Source organism: Fusarium phalaenopsidis (genome assembly GCF_050370095.1).
Source record: "Fusarium phalaenopsidis strain FUZ10S chromosome Unknown contig_32302, whole genome shotgun sequence".
NCBI classification, from domain to species: domain Eukaryota; kingdom Fungi; phylum Ascomycota; class Sordariomycetes; order Hypocreales; family Nectriaceae; genus Fusarium; species Fusarium phalaenopsidis.
Window position 1 is genome coordinate 6,206,179 of NW_028145405.1, and position 27,247 is coordinate 6,233,425.

At 49.9% G+C, this 27,247-nt stretch overlaps 8 protein-coding genes across 8 annotated transcripts; 5 read left to right on the top strand and 3 right to left on the bottom strand.

Moving 5' to 3' along the window:
- Window positions 1–3,685: 3,685 nt before the first annotated feature.
- On the top strand, window positions 3,686–6,403 carry LRP88_09271 (glycosyltransferase; the record flags this gene model as incomplete). The annotated part of the gene is made up of 6 exons (XM_083245759.1): window positions 3,686–3,758; window positions 3,812–4,508; window positions 4,569–4,729; window positions 4,785–5,148; window positions 5,208–5,555; window positions 5,611–6,403. 6 exons carry the CDS (start codon window positions 3,686–3,688, stop codon window positions 6,401–6,403), a joined length of 2,436 nt encoding a protein of 811 aa, XP_083100253.1.
- A 72-nt stretch (window positions 6,404–6,475) lies between these two features.
- On the bottom strand, window positions 6,476–7,857 carry LRP88_09272 (Zn(II)2Cys6 transcription factor domain-containing protein; the record flags this gene model as incomplete). Its single annotated transcript, XM_083245760.1, has 2 exons — window positions 6,476–7,711; window positions 7,759–7,857. The coding sequence occupies 2 exons, from the start codon at window positions 7,855–7,857 to the stop codon at window positions 6,476–6,478; spliced, it is 1,335 nt and encodes a 444-aa protein (XP_083100254.1).
- Window positions 7,858–8,727: 870 nt separating this feature from the next.
- LRP88_09273 (uncharacterized protein) lies at window positions 8,728–9,432 on the bottom strand (the record flags this gene model as incomplete). Its single annotated transcript, XM_083245761.1, has 2 exons — window positions 8,728–9,106; window positions 9,233–9,432. 2 exons carry the CDS (start codon window positions 9,430–9,432, stop codon window positions 8,728–8,730), a joined length of 579 nt encoding a protein of 192 aa, XP_083100255.1.
- Window positions 9,433–11,845: 2,413 nt separating this feature from the next.
- On the top strand, window positions 11,846–15,749 carry LRP88_09274 (uncharacterized protein; the record flags this gene model as incomplete). Its single annotated transcript, XM_083245762.1, has 8 exons — window positions 11,846–12,252; window positions 12,993–13,230; window positions 13,562–13,642; window positions 13,703–13,771; window positions 13,871–14,127; window positions 14,210–14,837; window positions 14,967–15,358; window positions 15,482–15,749. The coding sequence occupies 8 exons, from the start codon at window positions 11,846–11,848 to the stop codon at window positions 15,747–15,749; spliced, it is 2,340 nt and encodes a 779-aa protein (XP_083100256.1).
- Window positions 15,750–15,836: 87 nt separating this feature from the next.
- On the top strand, window positions 15,837–16,743 carry LRP88_09275 (putative necrosis-inducing factor-domain-containing protein; the record flags this gene model as incomplete). The annotated part of the gene is made up of 2 exons (XM_083245763.1): window positions 15,837–16,039; window positions 16,167–16,743. 2 exons carry the CDS (start codon window positions 15,837–15,839, stop codon window positions 16,741–16,743), a joined length of 780 nt encoding a protein of 259 aa, XP_083100257.1.
- A 1,278-nt stretch (window positions 16,744–18,021) lies between these two features.
- LRP88_09276 (cytochrome P450) lies at window positions 18,022–19,749 on the top strand (the record flags this gene model as incomplete). Its single annotated transcript, XM_083245764.1, has 5 exons — window positions 18,022–18,060; window positions 18,154–19,174; window positions 19,222–19,301; window positions 19,350–19,516; window positions 19,581–19,749. 5 exons carry the CDS (start codon window positions 18,022–18,024, stop codon window positions 19,747–19,749), a joined length of 1,476 nt encoding a protein of 491 aa, XP_083100258.1.
- A 1,589-nt stretch (window positions 19,750–21,338) lies between these two features.
- LRP88_09277 (uncharacterized protein) lies at window positions 21,339–22,999 on the top strand (the record flags this gene model as incomplete). The annotated part of the gene is made up of 7 exons (XM_083245765.1): window positions 21,339–21,413; window positions 21,470–21,517; window positions 21,652–21,728; window positions 21,785–22,214; window positions 22,269–22,406; window positions 22,458–22,762; window positions 22,810–22,999. 7 exons carry the CDS (start codon window positions 21,339–21,341, stop codon window positions 22,997–22,999), a joined length of 1,263 nt encoding a protein of 420 aa, XP_083100259.1.
- Window positions 23,000–24,948: 1,949 nt separating this feature from the next.
- On the bottom strand, window positions 24,949–25,857 carry LRP88_09278 (uncharacterized protein; the record flags this gene model as incomplete). The annotated part of the gene is made up of 2 exons (XM_083245766.1): window positions 24,949–25,467; window positions 25,546–25,857. The coding sequence occupies 2 exons, from the start codon at window positions 25,855–25,857 to the stop codon at window positions 24,949–24,951; spliced, it is 831 nt and encodes a 276-aa protein (XP_083100260.1).
- Between the last annotated feature and the right edge of the window lie 1,390 nt (window positions 25,858–27,247).

A 27,247-nucleotide genomic window follows, 5' to 3' on the forward strand; every position in this document is an offset into this window, starting at 1 on the left:
CCTTCAGCTTTGGCTGCTTCTCGGCGACTTTTATCGTGACGCGGGGTCCATTGTCCCGATTTCCGTGTCCGCGTCTTACCAGGACAGCAAAAAACCGAGTGCGAACGGAAACAAAGACGCCATGATGGTCTAGAATACAAATTCTCTTTTATTTTTAGCAAATATTCATTAATAATCACTCATGACATGTAATCTTGATCCATGCATTCTCACCCTTAATAGATTGCAGTGACTGAAGTACCCGCCCACAGCCAAAGCCTCAACATGGTGTAAGTAAGGTCTAGGGTATGTTACTTCAAGCGAGCAATACCATACCCAAACCTCCGAAACTCGAAAGTCCCAAACAAGTGAAAATATTTAATGATAAACCCTTATCCATATATTTAAGTCACGCCCAAAGCCTGGCCAGATTTCCACTTTGAAGAGCGGCGTATTGTTTTCGTCCCCAAGGGACGAGCATCGGACTGAGGGGAGGTCATGCCCATCTGATGGATCAGATATCAAGACAATGGTTTCGCTGTTACATCAGCATTATCAAGACTCCAAGTTTACTGTAAGAAGCAATGGAAAGGCGCGCTCACGTTATCTATATTCTGTTCAGAAGTATACCGAAGCTTGCTTCGGCGGATCACATGCAGTTCTTAAACACGAAGTACCTCTGGACTGTTGGCTTACTTAACTACCTACCTACGAGGGTCAAGAAACAAACGGAGCACCTGAATAGTAGATTCTCCTTCATGTATGTAAATACTATGATATTCATAAGAAGGGAATGCATTGAAATATATGGGTAGTTGGATGGTTACTCTCTCGAGAGGTTTGGTATCTGGAAGGACTTTGTGTATTGTCTGCCTTGTAGGGTTCTTGTATCCCTATCACTAACCTTGTAGACGAGTGGGTTAATATATCAATATCCTTGTAATTTATTTTCCCCCTGACTTTGAACGGGACAATAGCGGCTGAGGCGAAGTACTTAGCTCTGAACATACGAGGCGGCGATGGGAATATGACCTCCGACAGGGAGCCTGATGGTGGTATAGTGTCGTCCTTGTGCATTCATGGATATAAGAAACATCTGAAAAAGACGCCCTTGGTCAGGAAATGAGGCAGACTCTTTGTTCAACTTGGGCAGCCTGTCTTGAATTTAACCTTCTGGGAACAAGGCAACAGAGAAATCGTGCTACTGCCATCTTGATAAACACCCCAGCACTAGAGAGAACTGGTTCGATGAACCGTATTGGCGGTTCTGGACGCCGGGAGCCGTGGAGGGTAATATTTGTGCGTCGCTGTGCATCAGTCTCATCGGGGGAATGAGGTGCTTGAGCTTGATCGAGGAGGGGATAGCTCTGTTCATCTTTGTGAGCCGGTACTGTGGGTAATAGTGATGGTAGGGAAAACTACTTTCAGTTAGATGCGATATTCTAGGGAATCACAATGTGGTGAGGATAAGCTCGAGAGATGTGTCGAGAAAAGTATCATCTCGGGTACCACAGTCTATCTGAAAACGCCATGGCTTTGCTTGCTGGCTGCGCCGGTATAATGTCTGAGAGAGCTGAGCTCACGAGTGATGGGCGGATGAAACAGGTGGTTGGCAGATGGGCTCCTAGTTAGGGGTGGTTGAATTTAAGTGCGGAGGAGTTGGCGACATGCATGGAAGTTTCGAGGGGATGACAGAACGAGGTTCAACCCTGAGCGAGAGCCTGGATGAGGAAATGGCTAATGGAACTGTCTCTTCGGCCGAGAAGCTTGACGGCCGTTTTGAAGTTGATGGTGGAAAAGCTGGTATTTCTGACTATTAGAAGTGAGATTGGTTCAAATGTAAGGGGCAAGCACAACGAGTGTGTATAGAGAAATTTGCGATGGCACGGTTCGCTAATCAGCCAAGTTTGAGTTTATCAGAAGAGCTGGGATGTTTCGATAATCAAGAGGGATTAGGAAAGTTGGTCGTCCGGAATGTACAGCCGTGTTGATACCGGCGTAATTCCTCACGGAGTCATAGTAAAGAGTCACCCAGAAAGGGGTGCAATATACACGACTTGCAAGAATGTTGCCTTTGCCTCTAGATACTTCTTTACTTTGCTTAAAAATTCAAAGGGCTCTCTGGAGCTCATTTGGCCATCGAATATGGTCACTATTACATGTTGAATCATTTGTGTTCTGGGTTTGGTTCTCGTAAGGCTGGCAAGGGATCTTAGAAATCTGGCAAGGTTGAAATTGTTAGAGAACTGGATGTTCCGTGGTGGGTGAAGAGGTACACGGGTCGAGCAAAAACGAGATACTAGTAGAAAGGAATCCGCTCAAGCTCCTCTAAGGGTAGCAATGAATAATAAGACTTGTCATTATGGGAATGCATAGCTATCCTTGCTGTTTATGAGCCCCATGTTGACAGTAATCACACCACTCCCTCATTGTTGACTCTCTAATCTTTCCATATTAACCGTCTCGCCTCGGGCCAACATCTTTGCTTTCCTCCTGCGAGCACAGCATCTCATGGTCCCCAGTACCGTGGTCGCGAACCAAAGGAGCATACTGATCAAGTTTATCCAAACCGCAGCCTTCATCCTGCTCTCTGATGCATAAAACTTTGCATCGTACAAGGGAGTGTTGTCGCTTAGGAGCTGGGACGCAAAGACGCCGAATTGCGCTAGCCACAGAACCGACACCATCCCGTCCAGTATCGTCCAGCCGCAGCTCGTGGCTGTGAAGAAGAGGTGTATGATGCAGATGGTCATGGAGACGCCGGCGACGAATTCTGCGTAGATCCATCTTGAATCTGCTTCTAGGTGTTTCGAGGTTGCTTTCTGTAGGTCGAGTCCGTAGAGTATTGCGACGACGACGGCGAAGAGACATTGGAGGGCTCGGAAGAGGGCGCGGGACATGACACCCGCCAAGCCCACATTCGCCCAATAGTCGGCAATTTTTGGAGACGGCATCGATATCGAAAGGGCGGTTTCTGGGGAAAGTACAGGGGGAGGAAGGCTCGCTGTAAGAAAGAAGAACGAAACAGATGGATGGGAGCTGGGGAGAAGGGTTTGCTGTCTGGCTTTGCTCCTCTGTCTACTCCCCACTCCTTTTAATTCTAACTCTCCACACCATTACGTCGACCCAAAGCTCCTTTGGTCTAAAATGAGAAGTCCCGCCAGGTCTACTTGGCACAGCCGGGCACGAAACCATTCTGTTCGTGTCCGGGGCCCGCAAGGCTATGACCAGCGGTGTCTGATATGCCGCCCCAGAGACAGGGGCAACTACTCGCAATACGAAAACTCCTTGGGATGCTATTGGAAGACACTGATGGAACACACACCCATTCATTACGTGGCCCACGTCTCAGCCATAGCTATTTCTATTGTTGACTCGGAACCGAGTGCCATGAAAAGTGGACTTGTGGGTAGAAAGGACGGCATTTGGCCAATGCCGGAATTTTCGCTTTCTTTCCGAGGCATCCATGTTTAGAGTCGAGCTAATAGTCGATCTAACAGGGGACCATGATCCAGAATCGTGCGATCGCTTCGGCCATTTCGGCGGTAGTGCCTATCCTAGTCGCACCGCTTTAGACCCTGTAATGTTTTTATATGACTGGTATGACGTCGGAAAGGAGTGCTCTATGCCGAGAAAGCCAATTTGATCTGCTTTTCTGAGGTCATCTTTGTGCTCCAGACGCTTCACCCACATGGCAGAGGGAGAGATGGCATCCACGAACGATGGTATTGATCAGCTCAGCGAGACGAGAACAGCTGCGATTGATGCATCTACAAGAGGTAGCTGGGCAAAACTGAATTTTATGGTGTCCAATACTGACTAGGAATCTCAGATGATGGCCGAATCGATATCGAGATACCCACCACGCTGAGCCGACGACTCTCCAAACTTCCAAATGTTGAGGAACTCGACACGACTCCCGGGTTGGCTTCGCCGGCATACCAACAATATGAGAACCGAGATCATTCAGTAGTCGCCCTCAACATCGTCATTCAGGTCATTGGAAGTCGTGGCGATGTCCAACCCTTTATTGCGCTGGCGCACGAGTTACAGAAACACGGTCATAGAATCCGACTGGCCACCCACGACGTATTCGAGACCTTTGTTCAGTCGTCCAATATCGAGTTCTACCCTGTCGGAGGTGATCCCTCTCAGCTCATGGCATACATGGTCAAGAACCCGGGGCTTATCCCAAGCATCGACAGTCTTCGAGCTGGAGATATCAACACTAAGAGGAAGATGATTGCCCAGATGCTCGATGGGTTCTGGGACTCGTGCATAATGCCTGATCCCAAGATGGGCGATCCATTTGTGGCAGATGCGATTATCGCGAATCCACCTAGTTTTGCACATGTTCATTGCGCTGAGGCATTGGGTGTTCCTCTACATATGATGTTCACTATGCCTTGGACAAGTACAGGAGCTTTTCCTCACCCCTTGGCAAATATCAATGACCCGAGTACTGGCAAGGAACGTGAAGTTGCAAATTACTTGTCGTATAGTGTGGTTGAGTTTCTGACATGGCAAGGGTAACTCACTGTCCGATCAACATCGCTCTGCTGGAATCGAGGACTGACTGGGGAGTCTAGGCTGGGGGACCTGGTTAACCACTGGCGAAAGGCCAAGCTCGGCCTTGAGCATGTTCCCATGAACGAAGGCTCTAGGCTTCTCAAGTCTCTGGAAGTGCCATTCACATACTGCTGGTCTCCAGCTTTGATTCCTAAACCGAGAGAATGGGGCCACAACATAAGTAGGTACTGTACAGCCAGAAATGTGGTATACGGCGGTTCTAACATATGATCTAGGTATCCCTGGATTCTTTTTTCGACAACCCCCCTCTTACCAACCCCCTGAAGATCTCGCAACTTTCCTCAAAGGCGGACCGAAGCCTATCTACGTCGGATTCGGAAGCATTGTTGCCGATGACCCAGCCCGACTGATGATAATGGTCCTCAAGGCAATCAAAACTGCCGGAGTTCGGGCCATAATATCCCAGGGGTGGAGCAAGCTCGAGGGCGATGAGGACCCCAACATCTTTTACGTCGGCGATTGTCCCCATGAATACCTGTTCCAGCAGATCTCTGCTGTTGTTCACCATGGTGGCGCTGGAACAACGGCCTGCGGGTTATTTTACGGTATACCGACCGTGATAGTTCCGTTCTTTGGAGAGTAAGAAAACCATGCTTGTTTGATCCATGATCCATAGCTGACATGACAACTATTGATAGTCAACCTTTCTGGGGTCAGATGGTAGCCAACGCCGGTGCTGGCCCGCAGCCAATCCCTTACTCATCCCTAACATCCAGAAATCTCACCGATGCTATAGTACATGCATTGACGCCAGAAGTTGCGATCACGGCGCAGAAGATGTCTGAGAGCATGAAAGCCGAATCGGGAGTCCAGGCTGCGGTCCAACATTTTCACTCCAACTTGCCTGTTAAGCCACAGCGCTGTGATCTGTTCCCGGAACTTCCAGCGTCTTGGTCTTACAAAGGAAAAGGGCACCAAGTCTTGTCGAAGAAGGCAGAGCGAATCTTGACTGGAGCAAACAAACTCGAGCGGAGCAAATTGAAGTTGTAAGTAGGCTGGGCTAACCTTTTAAAATGGTGATACTGACACCTTGCTCGATAGTCACAAACCAAAGCCTACTTTTATTGAAAGTCGACGTTGGGATCCGTTCACGGCCGTTGGATCAGCATCGATGGAAGTCGCTGCGTCGATGGCAGATGCGACAGTGGGGGTGTTTGTGAAACCCTACGAGACTATCAAGGAACACCAAACGCGAGCGAAAACATCAATTGAAAGTGGATCAAGTCAGGCGCGATCACAAGGCGATTCCGCAAGCGTCGGCGGGTCGGTCGCGAGGAAAGCGGTTGGAACTTCGACCAAGAGTCTTGGGAAACTGGCTGTTACATCGGCAAAGGGCATATTCGTCGACATTCCCATCGCGGTCACGGATGGGCTGCGAGCTGTGCCAAATCTTTACGGGGAGGATGTGAGGCCTCGGGATCATATCACTGGCTTCAGGAGTGGTGCGGTGGTCGCTGGCAAGAACTTTTATCACGGCATCTTTGAAGCCTTGACAGACATTACCGTATACACGTACCACGGAAAACGTGAAGAAGATGCATTGGGGGCTGCAAAGGGCCTGGGCAAGGGTGCATTGAGCTTGGTCACCAAGACAACTGCTGCCACCATCGGGTTGGTTGCGTATCCAGCTCAGGGGATTCACAGAAGCATAAGAGCCGCTGTTGTGACCTCGACGCCAAAGGCTATTGAGGCAGCTATGCGTATCGAGGGAGACTGGATCCTTAAGAAGAAGCCAGTGTCTGAAGAGGAAATTCGTTGCGCAGTTGCAGACTTTGAGACGCTGCGGAACTCGAAACCTATAAAGGTTATGCCCAGGGTAAACAAGCACCTGTAGACTTTTCTTCTATAAGCATCTTTGTATTTCATAGACTTGTAATATATTCTCTAGGCCTTACATATACTTCAACTAAATACGAGCATGGATCTTTGATACTTTTCCCACCACGTTTGTCGGCCATTCCATAAACGTAGATAACTCGTCACTCATCATTGCCTTGATTGAATCGACGAGATGCTCTGACCACCCCTCTAGAAACCAGCACTCCTCAAGTATTGCTATCAAAGGGGCGTAGTATGCAAAGATGAGCAAGGCTGGTGGCTCTTGTCGCTTGAGAGCTGCGATGAATGTCTCTTGTAGACGATACAGCCAGCCAAGTATGAGCTGGTTGCTTGAAGGGGTTTTGCAAACGCCCTCTTCGCTGCCGTAGTTGGCCTCGTATATGGAAGAAAGAGATGAGAGAGCGTGATCGTAGATGGTCATGTTGATACTCGCATTGGTCGTCAACCACTCTCGCAACCTGGCAAAGGGCTCGACCCAGTCCATGTGCGGATGCACAGAGCTCTCGACCTCTTCATCTGGCCCTGATTCTGCGAGAGGCCCCAAGAGTCCCGAGAAGAGCGTGGCAGGGTCTACAGTCTGTCTGATCAACCGCACGCCGTGTATCAATGGTAGTTGGTGAAGCGTGATTTCGTCTCCAACCTTGCAGACTAGCAGATCCTTGGGCGATGTCGGACCAGCAGCAAAGGCACAGTATGATACAAGCGTTGCTGCAACGTAGAGTGCGCCACAGTTTTCCTCTGTGATGTTTGAGAGCGTCTCGTTGAGCTTCTTGAGGCCTACTTCCGAGTGTTGGGTGGCAATTGAGCGATGTCGAACTCGACAATCGGACCCGGCTGGCTCCAAATAGGCGAGATGGAACCCAGAAAGGGCGTAGATGAGATGCAGCACGAAGTGGTGAGAAAAACCTATTCTGGGGACATTATTCCTCCAGAAGAGGCCAATGCTGTCATTGGGCTTGGAGAGCGTGCCTGCAGTGTGATGAACAAAGTGCAGCATCAAGTCAGCATCGACAATGTTCAGCGAGCAGGCTTCCGAGTCGGCCGGAGGGGAAGCCGAAGAAGTGGTTGAAGCGTTTGAAGTTGGCGATTCCGGGGCTGTTGCCTCTCTGAGAGCTTTGCCGAGGGCAGCCCAGTCTTTGCGCGGACGACCCGGGCCCCTATGAGGCGAACTCTTGTGGCTGGCCTCCAGCTCGTCGGACAGGGCCTTTGGTATTGGGCCGTAGGTGGGAGGAGAGTGAGGGTCGAAGCTGCAGGGGACGTTGAAGCGCATGCAGTTGAAGCACATGGGCTTTGTCTCGTCGCACTGCCCTGTTTAGTGACTGGAAGGGAACGATAAGGTGTAAAGATTACCTTTACTTTGCGCTTCTTACAGTTGAGACAGCCATTTCGGGACTTGCGATGAGGTCGCCGGTGCTGACGGCCGAGTGCCGAGTTGGAGGTGGGCTGCATTGTCGCTTGCTTAGCGGCCGATGAACAAGGGCTATTGCAGGCAGATGTCCTGGAGTAACTTTGATGCATTCAAGATGTTCAGATAAAAGTAGATGAAAGAGCCATCGTTCATGAGCGTCGAGATGCTGCCAAATAGATAATGAGCCACAGTGACACGCACGCAATCGAACATTGCATCTTGGCGACCGGAACATGCGGAACAGGAAGCATCGGATCTGACATGAGAATTTCGTATTCCCCGATACGAGAATTATGCAACCGCTCCCGAGGTCGCCGCCGACGAATCAGAAGCTCTGGCTGACCTCAAGGATTCCATCATTTAGCTCAGAATGCTTGCCTTCTCTTTATCGAGTGATTTGTCCACATCCCGGGGCTTTATCATCCGACGTGACAGGCTGCGTGTTCGGCTCTGGGGGTCATGGTTATCCGAGCGAAAATTATTTCATTGGCGCGCGATACGCGGAGTACGGCTGACCAATGCTCAACAAGTGACAGACACCGACACAATACGGTCGGCCTTTGTGTCTCGTATTACAGATAACGTGGCAACAGCCATACGCGTTCTTCGGTTATCAATGTAAGTCTCCTTTAGTAGATGTAGCTATCAAAGTCGTCTCGCAGCAAGCAGGCCTTCTTAATTATTTACAAGGCAAGATAAGGAATAAGCAATCTGGGGAAGAAGAATACATCATAAGTCGTCTCCATTAAAATAGATAGCAAAGAAGATAAAGAAAAGAGAGAGAGAAAATGGTAGATGAACAAGAAAAGCTCAGGTAAGAGGAAGAAACGAAACCGATAGCCAAGGAGCAGAGAGAGGCTGGCCTCTGGGAGACAGCGAACCTACTGAAGAGTCTTCCCCCAAACATCCTATCAATGCCCGCGGCGCCTCTCCTTGCGCTTGGGCTCACACGACCCCTTGCATTGGGGACATTCAAAGTTATTCTGAGAGACATAGACACGAATGAGACATCGTGCACAACGCCACCAGCTCGAAGCAGAGTGATGATCATCCAGCCACTCTTCGTTGACGACTTCGCCACGCTTCTGGATATCCTCGCGATGGTATTCACGCAGATGATCGCGGAAGTGATCACGGCGGCGGAAAGGCTCACGGGAGCGTGTGCACCGTGGGTAGTCGCAGTAGTATGCCTCGTTCGATTCAGGTTGATGCATGTGCTTGTAGTGGCGCTGGAGATCGGCGACCCGTCTGAAGGGTCTGGAGGTACAGCCAACATGAAGGCAGTGAAAACTATTGCGTGTTAGGTTATGAAGTGAGAGAAATTGGCGGGGGCTGTTGCACCTTGAGTTGTCGGATAGATTCGTGTTTTGACTCGACTCTGTTAGGATCTGGGATGAAGAATCCGGGTATGAATACGCGCTCGGCGCTTCTGCAGATCGAGGTGTTTCTTCAGAGGGGTCCTGGTAGGTAGAGGAGCTCGGCCACTGTGGCGTTTCCATGGCAGAGGACGAAGAGTACTGGTACGAGTACATGGTTGTCTCCTCTGTCGGCTGACTTGGCTCAGTGGTGGGTGATGTAGGTTGCTGGTAGGCAGAGGAATACTGGTACGAATACATGTTCGGCTTTGCGGACTGAGGGACTTGTGAGTAGTTGGAAGAACTGATCACTGGAGCGCTGTCCTTGTAAACAGATGACTTAAAGGCTAAGGGGCTAAACGTTGACGAGTCGCAATGTTCTCAGGAGGCAAAATGAAGGAACGGAGGATAAGCATGAGCAGAACTTGAGAGAAATGTGACGGCGGTGCATCTTATGTGCAAACCATTGATTGTCTTATCTTTGTGCCCTTGGTCCTTGCAAGGCGTACTTTGCACATTACGGTTGTCACACGGCATCGACCACATGCTCTTTCACTTGACTCCGGTTGTTGATGATTGGAGGTGGCTGCTGGCATATTGATATGACTGGCGAAGGGTCTTGGCACTAAACCCGAAGGGTAGGGACCAACAGTGTTGCCTAGCCACTTGGAGATGGACACGTCATTTTGTAAATTCCAAACGATATGTATTTCCTATTGGGCCTTTACTTGGAGTTATGTGTGCTTATGCTCTCTGAGCATTGCTGGTAATGACTGGCCAGCTAGGGTTGGCGTTGATCCTCGGGGCGTTGGGAGTAATAGACCCTGCGTGGAGCCGCAAGAATACATTGACGCTAGTGCCATTCTTGTTTTGTCTTTGGACTTTACTGCTACCACGTGTTTATATATCTGCACTTTGGCGTTGTGGTCGATGCCCTTTTGAGAGCCATCACAATACCCAACACTCACACTCACATGAGCTCACCAAAGCCTACCTTCAGTGTCTCCCATCTTTGCTACCTAACAGATTCTCTTCCTAATGACACATTCAACTCGGAAAATTGCCTGTCCAGCGCCACCAGTTGAAAGCGTCGAGAAATTATAGAGGGCCTCTTCTTGTAAGATTATATGTATCACTTCAACACAGAAGCAGAAAATTATTTACAAAACCTCACATCGTGACATATACCACGATAAGAGACATGCAGTTCCGACCAGGTAAATGCCTCCTTGTGGATCAAATTCGAATCTGTATGATATCCCCAAGCTAGACAAGCTTGAGCTTAAGAAACAGCAACACAAGCATGCGTCTCCTTCCATAGCCCACTGCAATCTTTACCTACTGCGGGATTCCACTTGACAAAGTCTGCGAGGGAGATTTTGTGATAGTTCAGGACGCCTTCACATGTGGTTGTGGGGCTAATCAAGTGGAACTTGTTGCAGTTGGACACCATGCCCTCCTGGATGGGGCTTGGGGTTTCGATGCCATTCCCGGGCTCCTGGGTAGGAAAGGGTTTCACAGTGACAGTGGGCTTGGAAGTGGTAGTCGTGCTGGACGACGACACTCGTGTAGATACATACGCCGTGCTTGAAGAAACGACGGTTGCAGGCTCATCATCGTTGACAGTGCCGACTACGCAGTACAGCCCGTCTGTGTCGATATCAGGGCAGCTGATGCCGGGATTCAACGACTTGAGCTCGTCCACAGTCAGACCCCACTCGCCGGCGAAGCTCAAGCACGTCGCACCACTATCGGCGGAGGTTACGAATCCGCAATCTACAGCTCGACGTGAAGGGATATGAAGAGCTGAGGACAACTATGGAAGAAGCCCCACGGCCAAAAGACATAAATTATGCATATCGTTAACCCGAGGGATGGATCACAGAGAAGAAGAAGGAGGAGAGATGAATTTCGTTGGCGGCTGGATGGGTTGGAGTAGATACATCCAACAGCCTGGCCAGGTCAGTCTTATACTTTTCCTTCATCTTGTGGTTTATAGCGGGCGTGAACTAAGCCCGTGATTGTCAAGCATCGTTATCATACGATATTGGTTGTTCGAAATGTGTGCCTGTAGCATCGGGAGACCTTCCTCCTGGGGTATCTCGATATATCCTTGTTGGCGGGGGTTAGACGTCAACCAGAACGATCCGACCGACATAATTAGAGGCTAATCTTCCGTCGCGTGCTGCGGGACGAATCAGAGTTGGTAGGGTTGAGTGACAATAGCCTTGGCAGCGGAGCATTCCTGTCCGTGTGTCGACATTTGCTTCAGGGGTTAATCACATCCCTACTAGGACCCGCTGCTACTGTGACGGACAGGACCAGCATCTGTCAACCAACAGCTACCAAGCCGGCAACACGGCGCATGCAGGTACTCAAATGAATGCAGACCGGCATCCCACTCCACTACAAGAACCCGCTCAGGTCCTTGCAAGAGCTTCGACTGCAATCTGCTTCTGCGCACTCTCTCAATACCCTCATTCCCTACATGCTTTTCCCCCTACCCCACCTCGCCTCCTTGGCGTGTTGGTTCCTGCTGTTCTCTAGTGGGGTTGCCGAGGAGCAAAATGATTCCACTGGTCTCGTGGAAATTGACTTGGTCTTCCCGCGCAATGAGACATACAATCCGTCACCATTGATGCCCATCGTTTTCTCTTACCGAAACACTGGGCTCATGCCACTCCTCAGGCCTACAATCACCTATGAGATCTGGAGGTACAGCAATTTTGGTGGTCCCAACATTGGCGGCCGGCAAGAAGTTCCCCTGGTCAATCACTCCAGCAGCGACCCTTATCTGAAGCATAGCTTCTACATGTTTGACTTCGACACCGAGGACACATGGCTCTTGGCATTCCATGTCCGCTGGACCAATTGTGTTAAGGACGGCGAGGGGTCCCCTGGGTTTGACCCTTACACCGTCCTTCGGACCAACCTGACTAATGTCGCCATTGTTTTCACCACAAAGGGTCCCTCGAAGCAGATCGACCTTGTTGCTGCAACCAGCAACCAGACTTGCGCGGCCCCTGCTGGAGTCGCCATCGACATCGCAAGCACAGACGACACGTTTTTGTCGACCGACGAGTATGAAGAAGATCGCTGCCCGGTGGTTACATCTCCGCCAACCGAGGCAGATAGCTGCGCCGTCACGATAGGTACTGCAGCTGCTTCAAGCATTTCCGCCTCCATGACTTCTGACGTATGCAAGTGGCGGGCCGCCACTGACGTTCCCGATGGAGTTGACTGTTCATCTTTTAAAAAAAAGAGCGCAGCGGTGCGAATCGTTCCAGGGGGCGCAACTTGTTTGGCATTCATGTTGGGAGCTCTCGGCTTCATTCTATAATCTTGTGCGGCCATCTTCCCTCTAGTTCATAGCTTGCACAGTTATTTAACAATTAGACCTTTTATCTACACTGTTCATACAATCAAGCGCCTCAACTGGGGGCTTTCCAAAGTTCGCTTCGTCGCGATGTTCTGACCATCTTGTCTGGCACGAGTTGCTCCGGACTTTTCTTGATCTGATAATTACCGAGATGAGCCTCGGCCGCTTCGCCAGCGAATCTGCATGAACTTGAGCCATGGCCATGTCAAATGATCCATCACCAACAGCCTCGTAAGGTGGAGTCAACATGCTATGCCAAGCATCTCTATACCCGCAGCATACCCTTACCGCCCCCACTGGAGTCTCGGAACATTCAAGGGCTCTTTTGCTTATCGTATCGGCTCGAACCGACGCGGGACTCCCGCTCCGAACTAGAGCCCTTGTACCCTGTTGACTCTGAAGTCCCCGTCACCCTGAAATGCACGAACAGTCGGCATTCCAGATGTCATCAGCATCTTCATATCCGTGCCGAGTGCAAGACTATCCAGGTCAACTCCGGCGATAGCTGCGCCAAGTTAGCAAGCAGATACGGCATCTCGGCCAGCGACTTTACCAAGTATAACCCGGGATCTAAGTTCTATGCCGAGCTAGTGCCTAAGCAGCATATGTGCTACTCCAAGGGAGACCTTCCTGACCTCCGACCCCCTAAGAACTCTAATAGTTCTTGCTATACCTATAAGGTTCAGGAAAATGACAACTGCGCCAGCATTTCTATCGAGAATAGCCTCAAAATAGAGGATCTTGAAAACTTTAATAAGAAGACCTAGGGCTGGGCTAGGTGCAAGTGCCTATTCTACAAACTATCATGTGCTTGAGCGAGGGTGACCCCTCCTTCCCTGACCCTATTTCCAACGCGTAGCGTGTTCCGCAGAAGCCAGGTACCGAGAAATCCAAGAACGCCACTAATATCTCTGATCTTAACCCCTGCCCTCTGAATGCCTGCTGCAACATCTGGGGCCAGTGTGGTATCACCAAGGGCTTTTGCACTAATACTAATACTAGTGCGCCTAGAACTGCAAGGAAAACACTAACGGCTGCATTTCTAACTGTGGCACCAAGATTATCAAGGGCAGCAGCGATGGCTTAGTGCTCGTTAGATACTTTCAAGGCTACGGAATGAGCCGTGACTATCTCTACTAGGATGCCTCTTAGATCGATACGTCAAAGTACACGCACTTACACTTTGCCTTTGGCACTCTGACCGAGGACTTTGATGTTGAGGTAGGCGATAAGCTCTCCCAGTATTAGTTTTAAGAGTTTAAGCGTGTCGAGGGTATCAAAAAGATTCTGTCTTTCGGCAGCTGAGACTTTTCGACTAAGCCCGCCACCTATGCCATCGTTCGCGAGGGCGTCAAGCCTGCCAACAGCCTCACTATGGCTACCAAGATTGCCAATTTCATCATCAAGAATGACTTAGAAGGTGTTGATATCGACTGGGAATACCCCGGAGCGCCTGATATCCCCGGCATCCCTCCAGCTGAGAAAGATGAGGGGAAGAACTATCTCGCCTTCCTCGCCGTCTTAAGGAACCTGCTGAAGGGCAGGTCTTTGTCCATCGCTGCTCCTTCTTCCTACTGGTACTTGAAGTAGTTCCCTATCAAGGACATCGCCAAAGTTTTGGACTCTATCGTCTACATGACGTATGACCTCCATGGCCAGTGGGACACAGAATGCCTTCTCACAGGAAGGGTGCGAGTTTGGTAACTGTCTCCGCAGCCAGGTGAACCTCACTGAGACTCAATACTCGTTGGCGATGATCACCAAGGCAGGTGTCCCAAGCAACAAGGTTATCGTGGGCGTCACCAGCTTTAGTCGATCTTTCAAGATGGCCGGGGCGGGTTGCTACGGACCGGAGTGCCTCTATACTGGCGAAAGGTTGAATTCGGATGCAAAGAAGGGGAAATGCACTGATACCGCCGGTTACATCGCTAATACTGAGATCGGTGATATTCTCAAGGATACAAGCCGTGTTGTCAAGCATTTTGTCGACTCCACCAGCAACAGCGACATTCTCATCTACGACACAGAATGGGTCTCCTACATGAGCAGCAGCACCAAGAAGGTTCGGGAGAATCCCTACAAGTCATGGGGCATGGGTGGAACTACTGATTGGGCTGTTGATTTGCAGACATATCACGACGTTCCCAAGCCCGCCGCAAAGACCTGGGCCCTGTTCAAGGAAGTTGTCCAACTCGGGGAGAATCCCAAGCTGGATGACACTCGAACCGGTAACTGGACACACTACTCCTGCAGCGACCCTTTCATCCGCAACATTCGGGACTACACGGTGACTCAGCAGTAGAGAGGTCTGCAAGTCGAGGACGCATGGAAAGATGCCATCAGAATTTAGAAGGAATTGGACAGTAAGAACAGGTACTCTTTCTCAACATCGGTTGCCGTGACTATCAAAACTGAGTCGGAGCCGGACCGCCGAAAGATCAAGAGAAGCGACTGCGAAACGAAAAGCCAATGTGTCCAGGCGTTTGAGTCGGACATAACCGGACCTGCTGCGCAGCTGCTTTGGAATTCGTTTGTCAATCTCCATGACATGTTTCAGACCTTTGACTGGGCGCTGTACAAGGCGGCGACCGACATCAGCTTCTCCCTCGACGACTTTGGCAATAAGTTTGCTCCAATTCCTGAGGAGGAGGACAACACATGGCTTTTGGTCCTGATTGATCTTGCCACTTTCGGAACCGCCACCGCTGCCGGGCCCCTTTTCAACTCGTTCCTCAAGAAGCTCCCGTACTTCGCCGCCAACGGCGCCACTCATGATAATGCTAATGACACAACCATAACGATAATTGGGTAGAGTACAACATTGGCTAAGGACTTGCTGTCATCTAAAAAGTGAGTAGTCCCATATTCTGGCATTATCATGTCGTTGCCATGCACCGAAAATTTACATGCTGACTTTTGCGCAATCATCAGGCCTGGTTGGACACCGGAGAAGCAGGATTCATTTAGCAGCTATATGGGCCAGACAATCCAAGATTGGTCTAAAGTTAACTCTGCTACACTATACTGGATGTTCAACGGCACAGACGAGGCAATTGATATGCTGTGGGACATCTTCTCCGACGGGAAGTTGATCGGGGGCAGGCAAGGAGATGGGGAGAGCTCCAAGGAGGATGTCCAGAGTCTCACAGCCAACATTGAGAAGTCTTTCTACGGATTTACTATCCCTACGCTCTGGTGACTTTCCGAGACGTATGCCTTTGTTCTCGACTCGGGCTACAAATGCAACAAGGAATACCCCGTCGAAGACTATCTCGACGAAGACACCATGGACGCCACTAGCGCGTGCTACGACGGGAGATGTTACTGCTTGGTACATCCCAAGGGTGACTCGGACGAATGCTCTTGTAGCTACATCCATACCCACTGTGAGAAGAGTTGTAAGAACAGCAAGTTCAGTGCGCCGCCCGGCCTGGACTCGTTGAACGGCACGTTGTTTGGGGGCATCACAACAGCGGACCCGATCAAAGGGTGAGTTATTCGTGAACCTGTGTTGCAGTCTCTCCAACAGTCGAGAGATCTTGCAACTCGGGGTTTCTGACACTGTTGTTCCCTTCCCTTTACCGCACCATGGTGGCTAACTGAATGGCTTATCTAGATCCGTCCGCACTTACAACATGAATGGGAAAAAGAACGTGGCGAGCGAGTTGGACCCGACCAGTAACAAGAGTACCTTGGAGGACCTTATCAACGTCGACATCACGACCCCAGGTATTGTACGTCTTCCCGTATGCAGCCCCGAGCGCGCATTTCAGTCGTGGGATACGGCCTCCAAGGGCTCCAGCCCTTTCTACCCGTGCGACATCCCCCCCGGCAAGAATGAGTGCGGAGACTCGACCTTTGAGAACGAGACGAGCGACAAATCGCCATTGGTGAAGGACTGTGAGTCCATCATCAAGAACATTGAAGGAGACGGCGGCACCAAGTGGACGACGCAAGTTATGGGCAAGAACCAACGCAAGATTGCGGCTGTTGGCACATGCGCGTTTGGAGTCGAGGCTACCAAGGTCGATGGAAACGTGAATTTTGCTTTCGGTGGACAGAATCTCATCGATATCATCAACACGGCCGCTGATAAGTATAGCAAGGACGGCAAGATCGGTGCCACGGGTGATTTGCACTGCAGCGGTAATGTGAAGCAACAGCCTGTTCACTGGGCTATCTATCATACTTGAGCAGGTTACTAGATGTTATATTGGTATTGGTAGCCAGTATTCTATAGTCAATTCTTAATCATAGGATGTATAAATTAGGTTCTCTCTACTGCTTAAGTTTGCGAGCCCGTTGTCCGCTTGTCGTTGTTGAGTTTTATGCTTGGGCTTTACTGTTATCATCTGTCAATATCTGTGTTCCTTGCCATTCTGGCCCATGTATTTTTAGGAGCCGCCGAAATACGATACTCAAGATCACCGAGTGGATGACGGGCTTGCTGTAAAAGATTTGCCAGCAAGGCCCCTTGACTGGCACAGTATAAAGACAGCTGTGTGACGGTCTTCCGGCTCAGTTATCCCATCGAGGGCCGGACTTTAACTATAACAAAGAACACATTATCGACACATCATAGCATCATATCCCAATGCTAACACAAGACAGCCGCGTGACGTTTCTCGGAGATCTTCTAGTGAGAGGCGCGAATGCTAGGCGAGACTAACAGAGGTTCTCAATATTTGCCGGCTCCAGACCGTAAAATCAGGCATCACACTAGCCAGATTGAAGAGCTCTTTTAGGGAGGATGAAGATAACACCCAGCCATGAGAAAGTTGACCGGGGTGGTGTTTTCTATTCAAGTCTATTTTGTGACGATAAATTCTGGCAAATTGGTTCAACAGATGTAGAGGAGTAGACACCACTGAGCGTAGAATAGACCAGAAAAGACTTGAAGAGTACGAGGAGTAACCAGCGTTCAGAATTGAGCATACGAATGTGGCGATGGCAAGGTCTGCGGCAAGGAAAACGGGTCTAGAAGGCTCTCTTGCCCCACAGACGGGCAGCACCAAGTCCCCGGCCCGAGACGATCAAGTTTCAGGCAGCGGGTACTTGCATATGCACGGCGGCAAGCCGGCATATAACTGAAACTATATCAACGTTAAAGACAGGGAGGGACGACGTAAACCATGGACATGATTCGTATTGACGTGGCTGGCTGCGGGGACGGAACATCTGCCGAATGCATGCTTCCTATCCTACACCCGACGAGATCAAGAAGATGCAAAAATGATTCGACCTATCAACATGTGAAACAAAATAGTTATCGGGGTCTCGGGGTGTAAGTTTCGGTAATGCGAATCAAGATGGGACAGATGACGAGTTGATTGCCGAAAGATCTGGCCTCCGCGACGGGCAGAGCAGATCAGAGGAATATATAAATGCCTTTTTATCGTTGGTTTTTTTTGTTCTTTCATGCCCTCATTCATGCTCATATCCCCCTTACTATTACGATTCAATACTCCAGAATGCCTGCCCTTTCTCACTACTTTGAACGAATAGACAATGTCCCACCCCTAAGGATAGCAATTTTAGTTGCTGCTCTGGCTGTAAGGTGCCTTTGTCTTGAACTTGAAAGCCATACTGACATACCTGTCTAGATTTTGTATTTCTTTGCAAGCGTGATCTATTACGCCTTCTTCCATCCTCTTGCAAAAGTACCGGGGCCGCGCCTTTACTCCTTTACCCAGCTGCCCTTTTTCTACTACTGGATTCAGGGCAACTGGGAGAGGAGACTGAAAGAACTCCATGATCAATACGGACCCGTTGTGCGATTCACCCACAAGGATGTCTCCTTCATCACGGCAAACGCCATGAAGAAGATCTACGGCCACAAAACCAGCGTGTCGCAGACGTTTAAGAAAGAGGAATTCTTGTACAAGCCTGTTCGCGACCAAACGGACATTATCAGTGCCAACGGTGAGGATCATCGTCGGTTCCGCCGACTTCTCGCCCATGCCTTCTCGGATCGAGCTTTGCGCGGGCAAGAAGAGATCATGCAACACTATGTTGACAAGTTCATCTTGCGGCTCACCGAGCTTGCGCACCAAGATACAGCCATTGACATTGTTCGATGGTACAACTTCACCACCTTTGACATCATCGGTGATCTGGCATTCGGCCAGTCATTTGGATGCCTCGACAGCGGCGGATACCACCCATGGGTTGCCATGGTCTTTTCTTCCGTCAAGGCAGGGCCGCTAAGAGCCGCCATGCAACGTCTTGGACTCGGCAAGTTTGTTTCGTTGTTGACGCCGGCTCATCTGAAGCGCAGCCAGGAAGAACACTTTCAACTGTCCAAGTCAACTGCGATGAAGCGGATTGAGAGCCGTGACACGGAGCGTGAAGATTTCATGTCTTACATTCTCCGTCATAATGATGAAAAGGGAATGACTCGATCTGAAATTGCTGAGAATGCCAAGCTTCTTATACTTGCGGGGAGCGAGACGACTGCGACGCTGCTTAGCGGCGTGACCTTTCGGCTTTTGACCAACCCGAACAAGTACGAGAATCTGGTTAAAGAGATCCGCTCTTCATTCACGAGTGAGCAAGAGATCACTATCGCCAGGGTCAATCAGCTTCGGTACATGATCGCGGTTTTTAGTGAAGGATCACGCATGTGTAAGTCGGCCGAACTGTCTTGAAAGACCACTCTGATGAGGAAACAGATCCACCGGTGCCTATTGGCCTCCCTAGGGAGACACCCAAAGGCGGTGAAGAAATCGAGGGCTATCAGATCCCTGAAGATGTGAGTGGATTCGCAAGTTCTCTTTCACTACCTCTAACCCAGCCATAGACCATAGTGTCAGTCTCACATTGGTCAGCCTACCAGAGCGAGATAAACTTCCGCGACCCGAAGATGTTTGTTCCTGAACGCTGGCTCGGCGACCCTCGATATGACGGTGACGCAAAGGAAGTGCTGCAGCCCTTTTCTATTGGCCCGCGCAACTGTCTTGGAAAGAAGTGAGTATCCATGTATCCAAAAACGCGCATTGAGAGCCAGTGACTAATCTTGGTCCGTACTCAGTCTCGCCTATGCTGAAATGAGGCTCATCCTTGCGCGCCTGTTGTGGAAGTTTGACCTCGAATTGGTTTCGGAGAGTAAGAACTGGAATGATCAAAAGGTTTTTAATCTTTGGGAAAAGGGCGACCTGAAGGTGAAGTTGACCCTGATGGGAGAAAGAGGCGAGGATTAGTGATGTGGTTGCCTTGGGCCTTGCCTAGAGAGATTGAGGCCCTGATGCCGATGTGCATTCTAGCAGTCTGGTAAAGGCCGGAACACATTTACCAGCCGCCCAGTCGGCTCGCCTGAAAAGCGTCCCATGGAGCTGCCGTCTTTAGAGGGCATCTTGAAAAATGTGAATGGAAGCGGGAAGGAGATGGGAAACGGCCACACAACCTCCCTTCACTCCGAAACTGGGCGGTCCTACTACGGTAGGGACCCAAGCAGAATGGCAACCAGGGCAAAATGGTTAGTGTATATTTACGAGAACACATCAGGATGCTATGATGTGTTGACAATGTGTTCTTTGTTATAGTTGAAGCCTGACCCTTGATGGGTTAACTGAACTAGAAGATCGAGAACACATCATGCCCTGGTTCGCGTCGCACTCACTGGTGAATTAACCCTTGATTCTAACCTCGGCCTCACAGACCTAGGCGGGTTACTGCTCAGAGACCTAAATAGGCAGCTAATCCAGAACCTCGGGTGAAAAACAATGGCTACCGCAAAGAATGGAGGTTCCCCGAGCTTGTCCTAGTAGCCATCCAGCTTCTCCCACCCGCTGTTAATCGATGATCGAATATAGGCTCGATTGTCTGCTCGTCATGTGCTCTTTTGCAACTTCTCAGACGCTAACTGTTTCTACCGTGAAAAATCCAACCCGAGAATGCAGCGGCAGGGCAGATGCTGCGAATCTCGGAGTTGGCTTACTGTGGTAGCGTCACCGACAAAGCGAGCAGGGAGACGGCACACGCTTGGTTGAAGGCTGGGCACTCGGCGTCCGCGGCGTCCAGACGGATTTCATCCATTGTCTCCGCAGTAACTTCAACTGCAGAAAACTTGCTAGTCCTTAAAGTGCTCCAGTAGATATCTCATTCCCATCAACAACCTCCACTCAACATGTAAGTGGAAATCCACTGCGATTCGTTGTTTATGACTACCTCGAGGCTCGAGCTCGGCTGTGGATTCCTCGCAAAGTCGATATGGATCCCATGAAAAACTAGCAGCTCAAAGGAAGCGCGACTGACATTCATGTTTTTCAACCCCCACCGTACTAGGTTAAGGTGTTACCCCATCTGGCAGGTGGTATTCTAATGACCCAAGGCCCAGGCTTCAATATCCACTCGAAACGAGATTTACTGCACACTCATGCAAATGACACCACTGATAAAGAATGCCAACAGGTCTGAGACTCGAATCATGTTATCATGTCAAAAGGTCGAGACAAATTTCGTCATTTTTTCCTTGCGAGAACGATTCGACTTTGCCTTGTGTGCCTAGATTTCCCGAACTACTGTCCATCGCGAGATGAAAATATCAACGAGCGCCAAGAAACTATACGGGATCCAGCGATTGCGCCATCGCAGGTCTGCGGTGAGCAATTGGTCTTACTACTGCAGCGGATCCTTTATATCTTCTTCCTTTCTTTCCTTCTGGAATACAATTTAAGCTTATTATACTACATGCATGAGCCAGCTTCGTGCAGATTTTCTCCATCGGCTTGCTTTTCCTCTTCTTTTTTCCCTTTAAAACGCATCGTACTCTCAGTCATAGAGAGAAACCATGTCGTTCCGAAGGAGTGTTTTGGCCCAGATGATCATCTGCGGTATCATTGCGCTGCTGGGTCCTGGATTATGGGTAAGCAATCAGCTTTTTTCTTTTGTTGGGTACATTTTGCTAACATTCTCCTCCAGAACGCGAACAACTCGCTGGGCGCTGGTGGTGCACTTGAGCCGTATCTGGTATGTTAATAATATCATTTCCTGTGACAACAACTGACATTGCGTGGGTCAACGCTGGAAACTCGCTGGTCTTTGGACTGATGGGCTTGTTCTGTATTCTCTCCCCTATCTTCGTTAACTGGATCGGGGTCAAGAACACCTTGATTGCTGGTACTCTGGGCTGGTCCGTCTACAGCGCGGCTCTTTATCAGAACAACCGCTTTGGAACTGAGTACGTTCCCTCTTCCATCATTCATCAATACTCGCGTCGCTAAATTCTCTATCAAGATGGTTTGTTATCTTCGGTGCCGCCATTTGCGGTGTCAGTGCAGGCTTGTATTGGGCCGCCGAGGGCGCCATCATCCTCTCATACCCCGAGCATGCGAAGCGAGGGCGCTATCTCGCTCTTTGGCTTGGCTTTAAGAATAGTGGACAGCTCATCGGTGGTGCCATCAACCTCGGCCTCAATGCCAATCGCTCAACAGGCGGCAAAGTGTCCTATGTGACTATCCTTGTCTTTGTTTGCCTGCAAGTCCTCTCTTTTCCCGTGGCATTTTTGCTTGCCCCTCCGGATAAGACGCAACGACCGGATGGCACGCATATCATTGTCGAGGCAAAGACCCCAGCCAAGGAGCAGCTGCGAATGCTGTGGAAGACAATCACGACACGCAAAATCGGACTCTTGCTGCCGATTTTCTTTTCCAGTTGGTTCTATTGGGTAGGAATTCGTCCGTGAACAACCGATATTGTCAATGTTGCTGATGATTTGTAGGGCTATGCGTCGACATACCTGACTTTGTACTTTACTGTCCGAGCTCGAGCTCTGGCTTCGTTCTTGTCTGCCATCACTGGCACCCTTGCATGCATCCTCTTTGGCATCTTCCTCGACTCTAGCAAGATCACGGTCAAGGTAGATCAACACTTTACCCTTCTTTACTACCACAACATCTAACATTCTCAGTCCCGTATCCGCTACGGCTTCATCTTCTCCGCTGGCCTCTTTACTTCTCTTTGGATCTGGGTGCTCATCGTTCAGCACGGCTTTGAACAGAAGCGCCCTGACTACCTCGACTGGACCTCGCCAGGTTTCGGTCGGGCATTTGGCATCTATATTATGCTGCAGACGAGCGGAAACATGGTACAGAACTACCTGTACTTCCTCATTGGTACGATTGGTGATGGCACACTAGAGCTAAGCCGGTCGACGGGCTTGTTGCGCGGCGTGGAGAGTTGGGGACAGTGCGCAGCGTTTGGTATTAACAGCAGGTAAGTTGATCTACTGAAAGACGTCTGAGGGTTACTAATTTGGCTAGTAAATTCTCGCCTTTTTATACAACAGTTATCAACGTTGTCTTCTGGACGGCCAGCTTGTTTCCGGCCGTCTTGACCATCTGGAAGGTTGAGGACCGTGTTAGTTACGAGAGTGAGGCCGACGGCTTACCAGAGCATGCGACTGAGAAAGGCGATGCTACAGAGGAGTCTGCAAATAAGGCAACCGTTTGATACATGTCGCCGAGAAAAGGACTAGTCAATGTATAATAACATGAGCCAAAGGTAGCTATAGCCTAGGTAGTTCAACTTAGTTCCGGACCTACTTAGGAATAAGGAATATAAGCTGGAAATGCACTGTATTTCCCCTTTCTAAACAGATTACTACTTAATATCTCTACCTTCTATTAACCCCTTTAGACCCACACCGTGCTCCTACTGTTGGTAGTGCATTTTAGGTTAAGGTTAGCCTCTAATAAGCTGCGGAAGTCGGAGTGACAGGGGCCATGTTGACGATGATCGCAAGGCAAACCGGGCCACTATTAATCCGATATTACGTTTCAGCTCTAGGCTACAACCAACCACCAACCTCGTCTTACTTTTCCTAATCATTCCACATCACACCTCATTTTCGGCATGTTTCTAATAAGACTTTGATTGGAACCATGTCGAGTCTTTTGGTGAATTTGACCTCTTTGTTACAGAACGCGGGGCATCATGCCGTTGCCCTCCTGTCCCGTCTCTATGAGCTTCTGCCTTCGTGGATCAGCCGAGGTTCCTATAATGAACAACAGTTGTCAATCATAGCGACCACGACTATTCAACTCCTTCAAGATGGCCGCTGGGGTTACTTACGCAACCAGTTTGCTCTACCTTTGAGATTTTTCCTTACCGAGACTGTATTGGAAAAGGGCTGGCAGATGATTACCGCAACCACGGGACCGATCCAACGGATTGGACAGCCGGTTATCTCTGGTGGCTGGTTTCTCTCCGCAAAGGTGCCTGTTCATTTTTCTAGAGCAAATCTGGCCTTGATCATCCAGATGCGATCCTCGGGGAAACTCATAGGCCTTCGCGTGAGCCCGCTTTTTGCTGCTGGACTGGGCCAAGAATGGAAGCCTCCTCCCTACGCCGAGCTTGGTACTGAGCGGGAGGTTGAGCTTAAACTTGGCTCGAAATTGGAAGTGCCAGGGATTCTCTGCCTTCCAAAAGAACTCGGCGTTTTCCCCTGCGCCATCTTTCTGTCCGGGTCTGGGCCTTGCGATATGGACTCGACCGTCGGTTCGGTGAAGCCTCTCAAAGATATTGCTCTCGGCCTCGCTCAACATGGCATTGCTTCTATTCGATTCGATAAAGTGACCCTCAAACATGCGCAAAAGTTCAAAAACAGTACAACTATCACGGTCAGCGATGAGTATCTTGATCAGGCCAACGATGCCATCGCACATGCAAAGAGACACTCTGAAATTGACCCTGACCGGATTTTCATACTCGGACATAGCCTCGGCGCGACTGTCGCTCCTTATCTGGCTCAAACCGACGACCGGCTACGTGGAGCCATCTTACTTGCTGCGCCGAGCCAGCCTCTGCACAGGGCCTATGTTCGGCAACTCCGTTACTTTGCCTCGCTGGATAGTGAGCCAGTGGAAGCCATGCAAGAGCTCATTGCGGAGGCAGAACAAAAAGCCGACGCAGCAGATTCTGGTACCACTGTAGCGAAAGACCTTCCATTTGGCCTTCCCACTTCTTACTGGAACAGCATCCGTGAACTTGATCCCGTGGGCACCTCGCAAGAGTTGGAGAAGCCGATGCTGTTGCTTCAAGGCTCGCGCGATTATCAAGTCACGGTAGAGGATGATTGGGTTGAATGGGAGCGCGTACTGGGCAACAAGCGCAATGCTTGTTTGCGTGTCTTTGAAGGACTTGATCATTGTTTCATCAAAGGAGAAGGGAGATCTACGCCAGCTGATTATGATGTACCGGGGAATGTGGACCTAGAAGTTGTTCGTGACATCAGTCGTTGGATCTTGGATACGGAGACAGGCAGAAGTGCTGGGCGGTAATTAAGAACGACTGTTGATTGTACTATATCGCAATACTGTCACGATCCAAGAAACTCAACCTAGTCTCCATTCTTTCCTTTGACAACCGAAAGAGTGGAACCTGAAGGCATCGCCCAACTCTTAAACGACAACCCCAGGGTTTGCGACGGCTTCATCATATAGCTCAGCTGGAGTCCGGAATTTCATGCCCTTGAAGAACTTCTCCTGGTGTCGCTCTACCTTGCCGTCCGGAAACGCCAGAGCGTCGCTGTGCCCCATCACCTCGTACATGGCTGCAGCCACCTCTTCCTCGCTCCTCTTCGCGATGAACTGTTTGATGATTTGGGCCAGTGACTTCTTCTGGAGCGTATACTCGGGCTCCCGAGCCTTGAGGAACTCCCAGAGCTCTCGCCAGGTCATTTGTTGGCCTGAGACACAAGTAAACTCTTCCCACGTTTCCGGATCATGGTTCAACAGGACACCGACAGCACGGGTCGTGTCTCTGGCCGGCGTAAAGTCGACCTTTTGGGCGCCGTTTCCGTAGAGGGTGAAGACCTTGGTTTCGTAGTTTTGAACCCATCGTTCGCCGAAATCGGCGAGGTATCGTTGATCGGAAGGGAGAATGTAGTCGACCGTCCATCCCTGGCAGAAGAAAGTCCACTAGACATCTTTCTGCGCCCGGAGGGCCTCGAGGATAGGTAGTAGATCTTCACCCGCGTAAAGCGGCTGATAATTGACCTCTTCGTAGTTGCCGGTCCAGGCAAAGGGAAGGAACCGCTTGCACTTTGGAGATTCCTTACAAGCTTGCAGAAGTGCTAGGTGGATGGATGCAAACTCTGGGGCATGGATGGTGATTGCGGAAACGAGGGCGTCGCAATCAGCAAGGTACTTCTTTAGGTCAGAAACAGAGTAATCGGTCACTCGCTGCTCGGCCGTCGTAATGTGCGGCTTGAGGCTGCGAGTGAGGGCGACCACGTTGTGCCCTTCCTTTGGAAGCCCTTCCAGGAAATACTTGGAGACGTCTCCGAGTCCTGCAATTGCAACCTTCATGGTGAGAAAAGAGATGAGGATAGAAGGAGTAGTAGAATGAGATTGAGAGTTGGCGATGATGATGTAAAACTTGATGTGGGTTTGTGTGTTGGTGGATATCGAGGTTGACGTAGGAAAACTTATAGCACTTTAAGGAGAGAAAAGAACCGCGAGAAAGAGGGGAATAAATGCATCAGACCACCCTTAGAAATCAAAGAGCGAGAAATTTTGAATCGATCAATGTCGGCAGCATTGTTGAGCCGATTGTTTGTTGGTGCGATCGGGGAGCCTTCGATCTCAGGCTCCCCTATGTAAACCAGCAACTGCCGAGGCGGAGTTGGCAATATGGGGCCAGTATTCCCTTTGAAGGGGAGTGTAAAATGGATGACTAAAAATCTTCTTTTGCCAAGATTTTGCAAAATTGCTAACATATTCCCCCTTTCCTCCTAAAAGCCAACTCATATCGTTGTCTATCGCGGTTTCTCAACTCTTCCTTCGTGGTGTTGAGAGGTTGCCGGATCCATGATTCTGTCAAACCTCCTTCCCCACTCTAGAGGCTTAATCCTTGTGTTGTATCGGCTATGTTCTTCAGGGCCCCTTGCCAAAAGATTGTCTCGAATCGGTCATGGTTAGTCAGTCATTTGCCGCTTCTGGATTAGCGACTCGGGCCACCAGCCTCTCGAAATACACCTTGGTACCCTTCTCTCGTGGTTTGCTGGACGCTACAGTCTTAGCTTCGAGACCTTTGGTTGAAATGGAGGCATAATGTTTTGGCTCTCGGGAGCAAAATTGCCACCCGACACTTGCAGCTAAGACGTATATCACATTTATCTCTCTTTGGCTGCCATGCTTGAAATAAAATTAATCTCAATTGCATTTGGAATATGGCCTTCCAGCTCTCTGTTTTTTTGTTGACGGTCACACTGACTTGGTGGAGAGTGGCATCGGTTTGGTGGCCTTCAAGGGCGACTGTGCCGACTTCTGCTTGCCCTATCAAGTGATGGCATGTCTATTAACCTAATAAAAGGCTCTATGATGGTTTTTGTGGCGTCAGAAACAGCCCGGAATGTGGTAGAGGGATATGTGCGGCATTCGGTCACGGACTTGCTCGGACTTCCGCTTGTGCGAGAATGCCGAGATTGGCGATCTTGAAGCATATCAACAAATCGTGTAAGTTGGTCTCTCTGGGCAGACCCTGAAACAATCGGAACAGTCTGTCTGGTTTGGGCCGTCTCATCTCCGAGTTTGACGGGGCTCAGGATATAAAAAGGATTGACTGCTTTATGTCTAAGCCGAGCACAACCACAAGCCCTTCTATTCAAGCTCTCTTACTCGCGACGATCACGATGGTCGCGAAATTCAGCCTCTCAAACCCAACCAGACCCATTCGTGTTGGAATCGTCTTGATGAA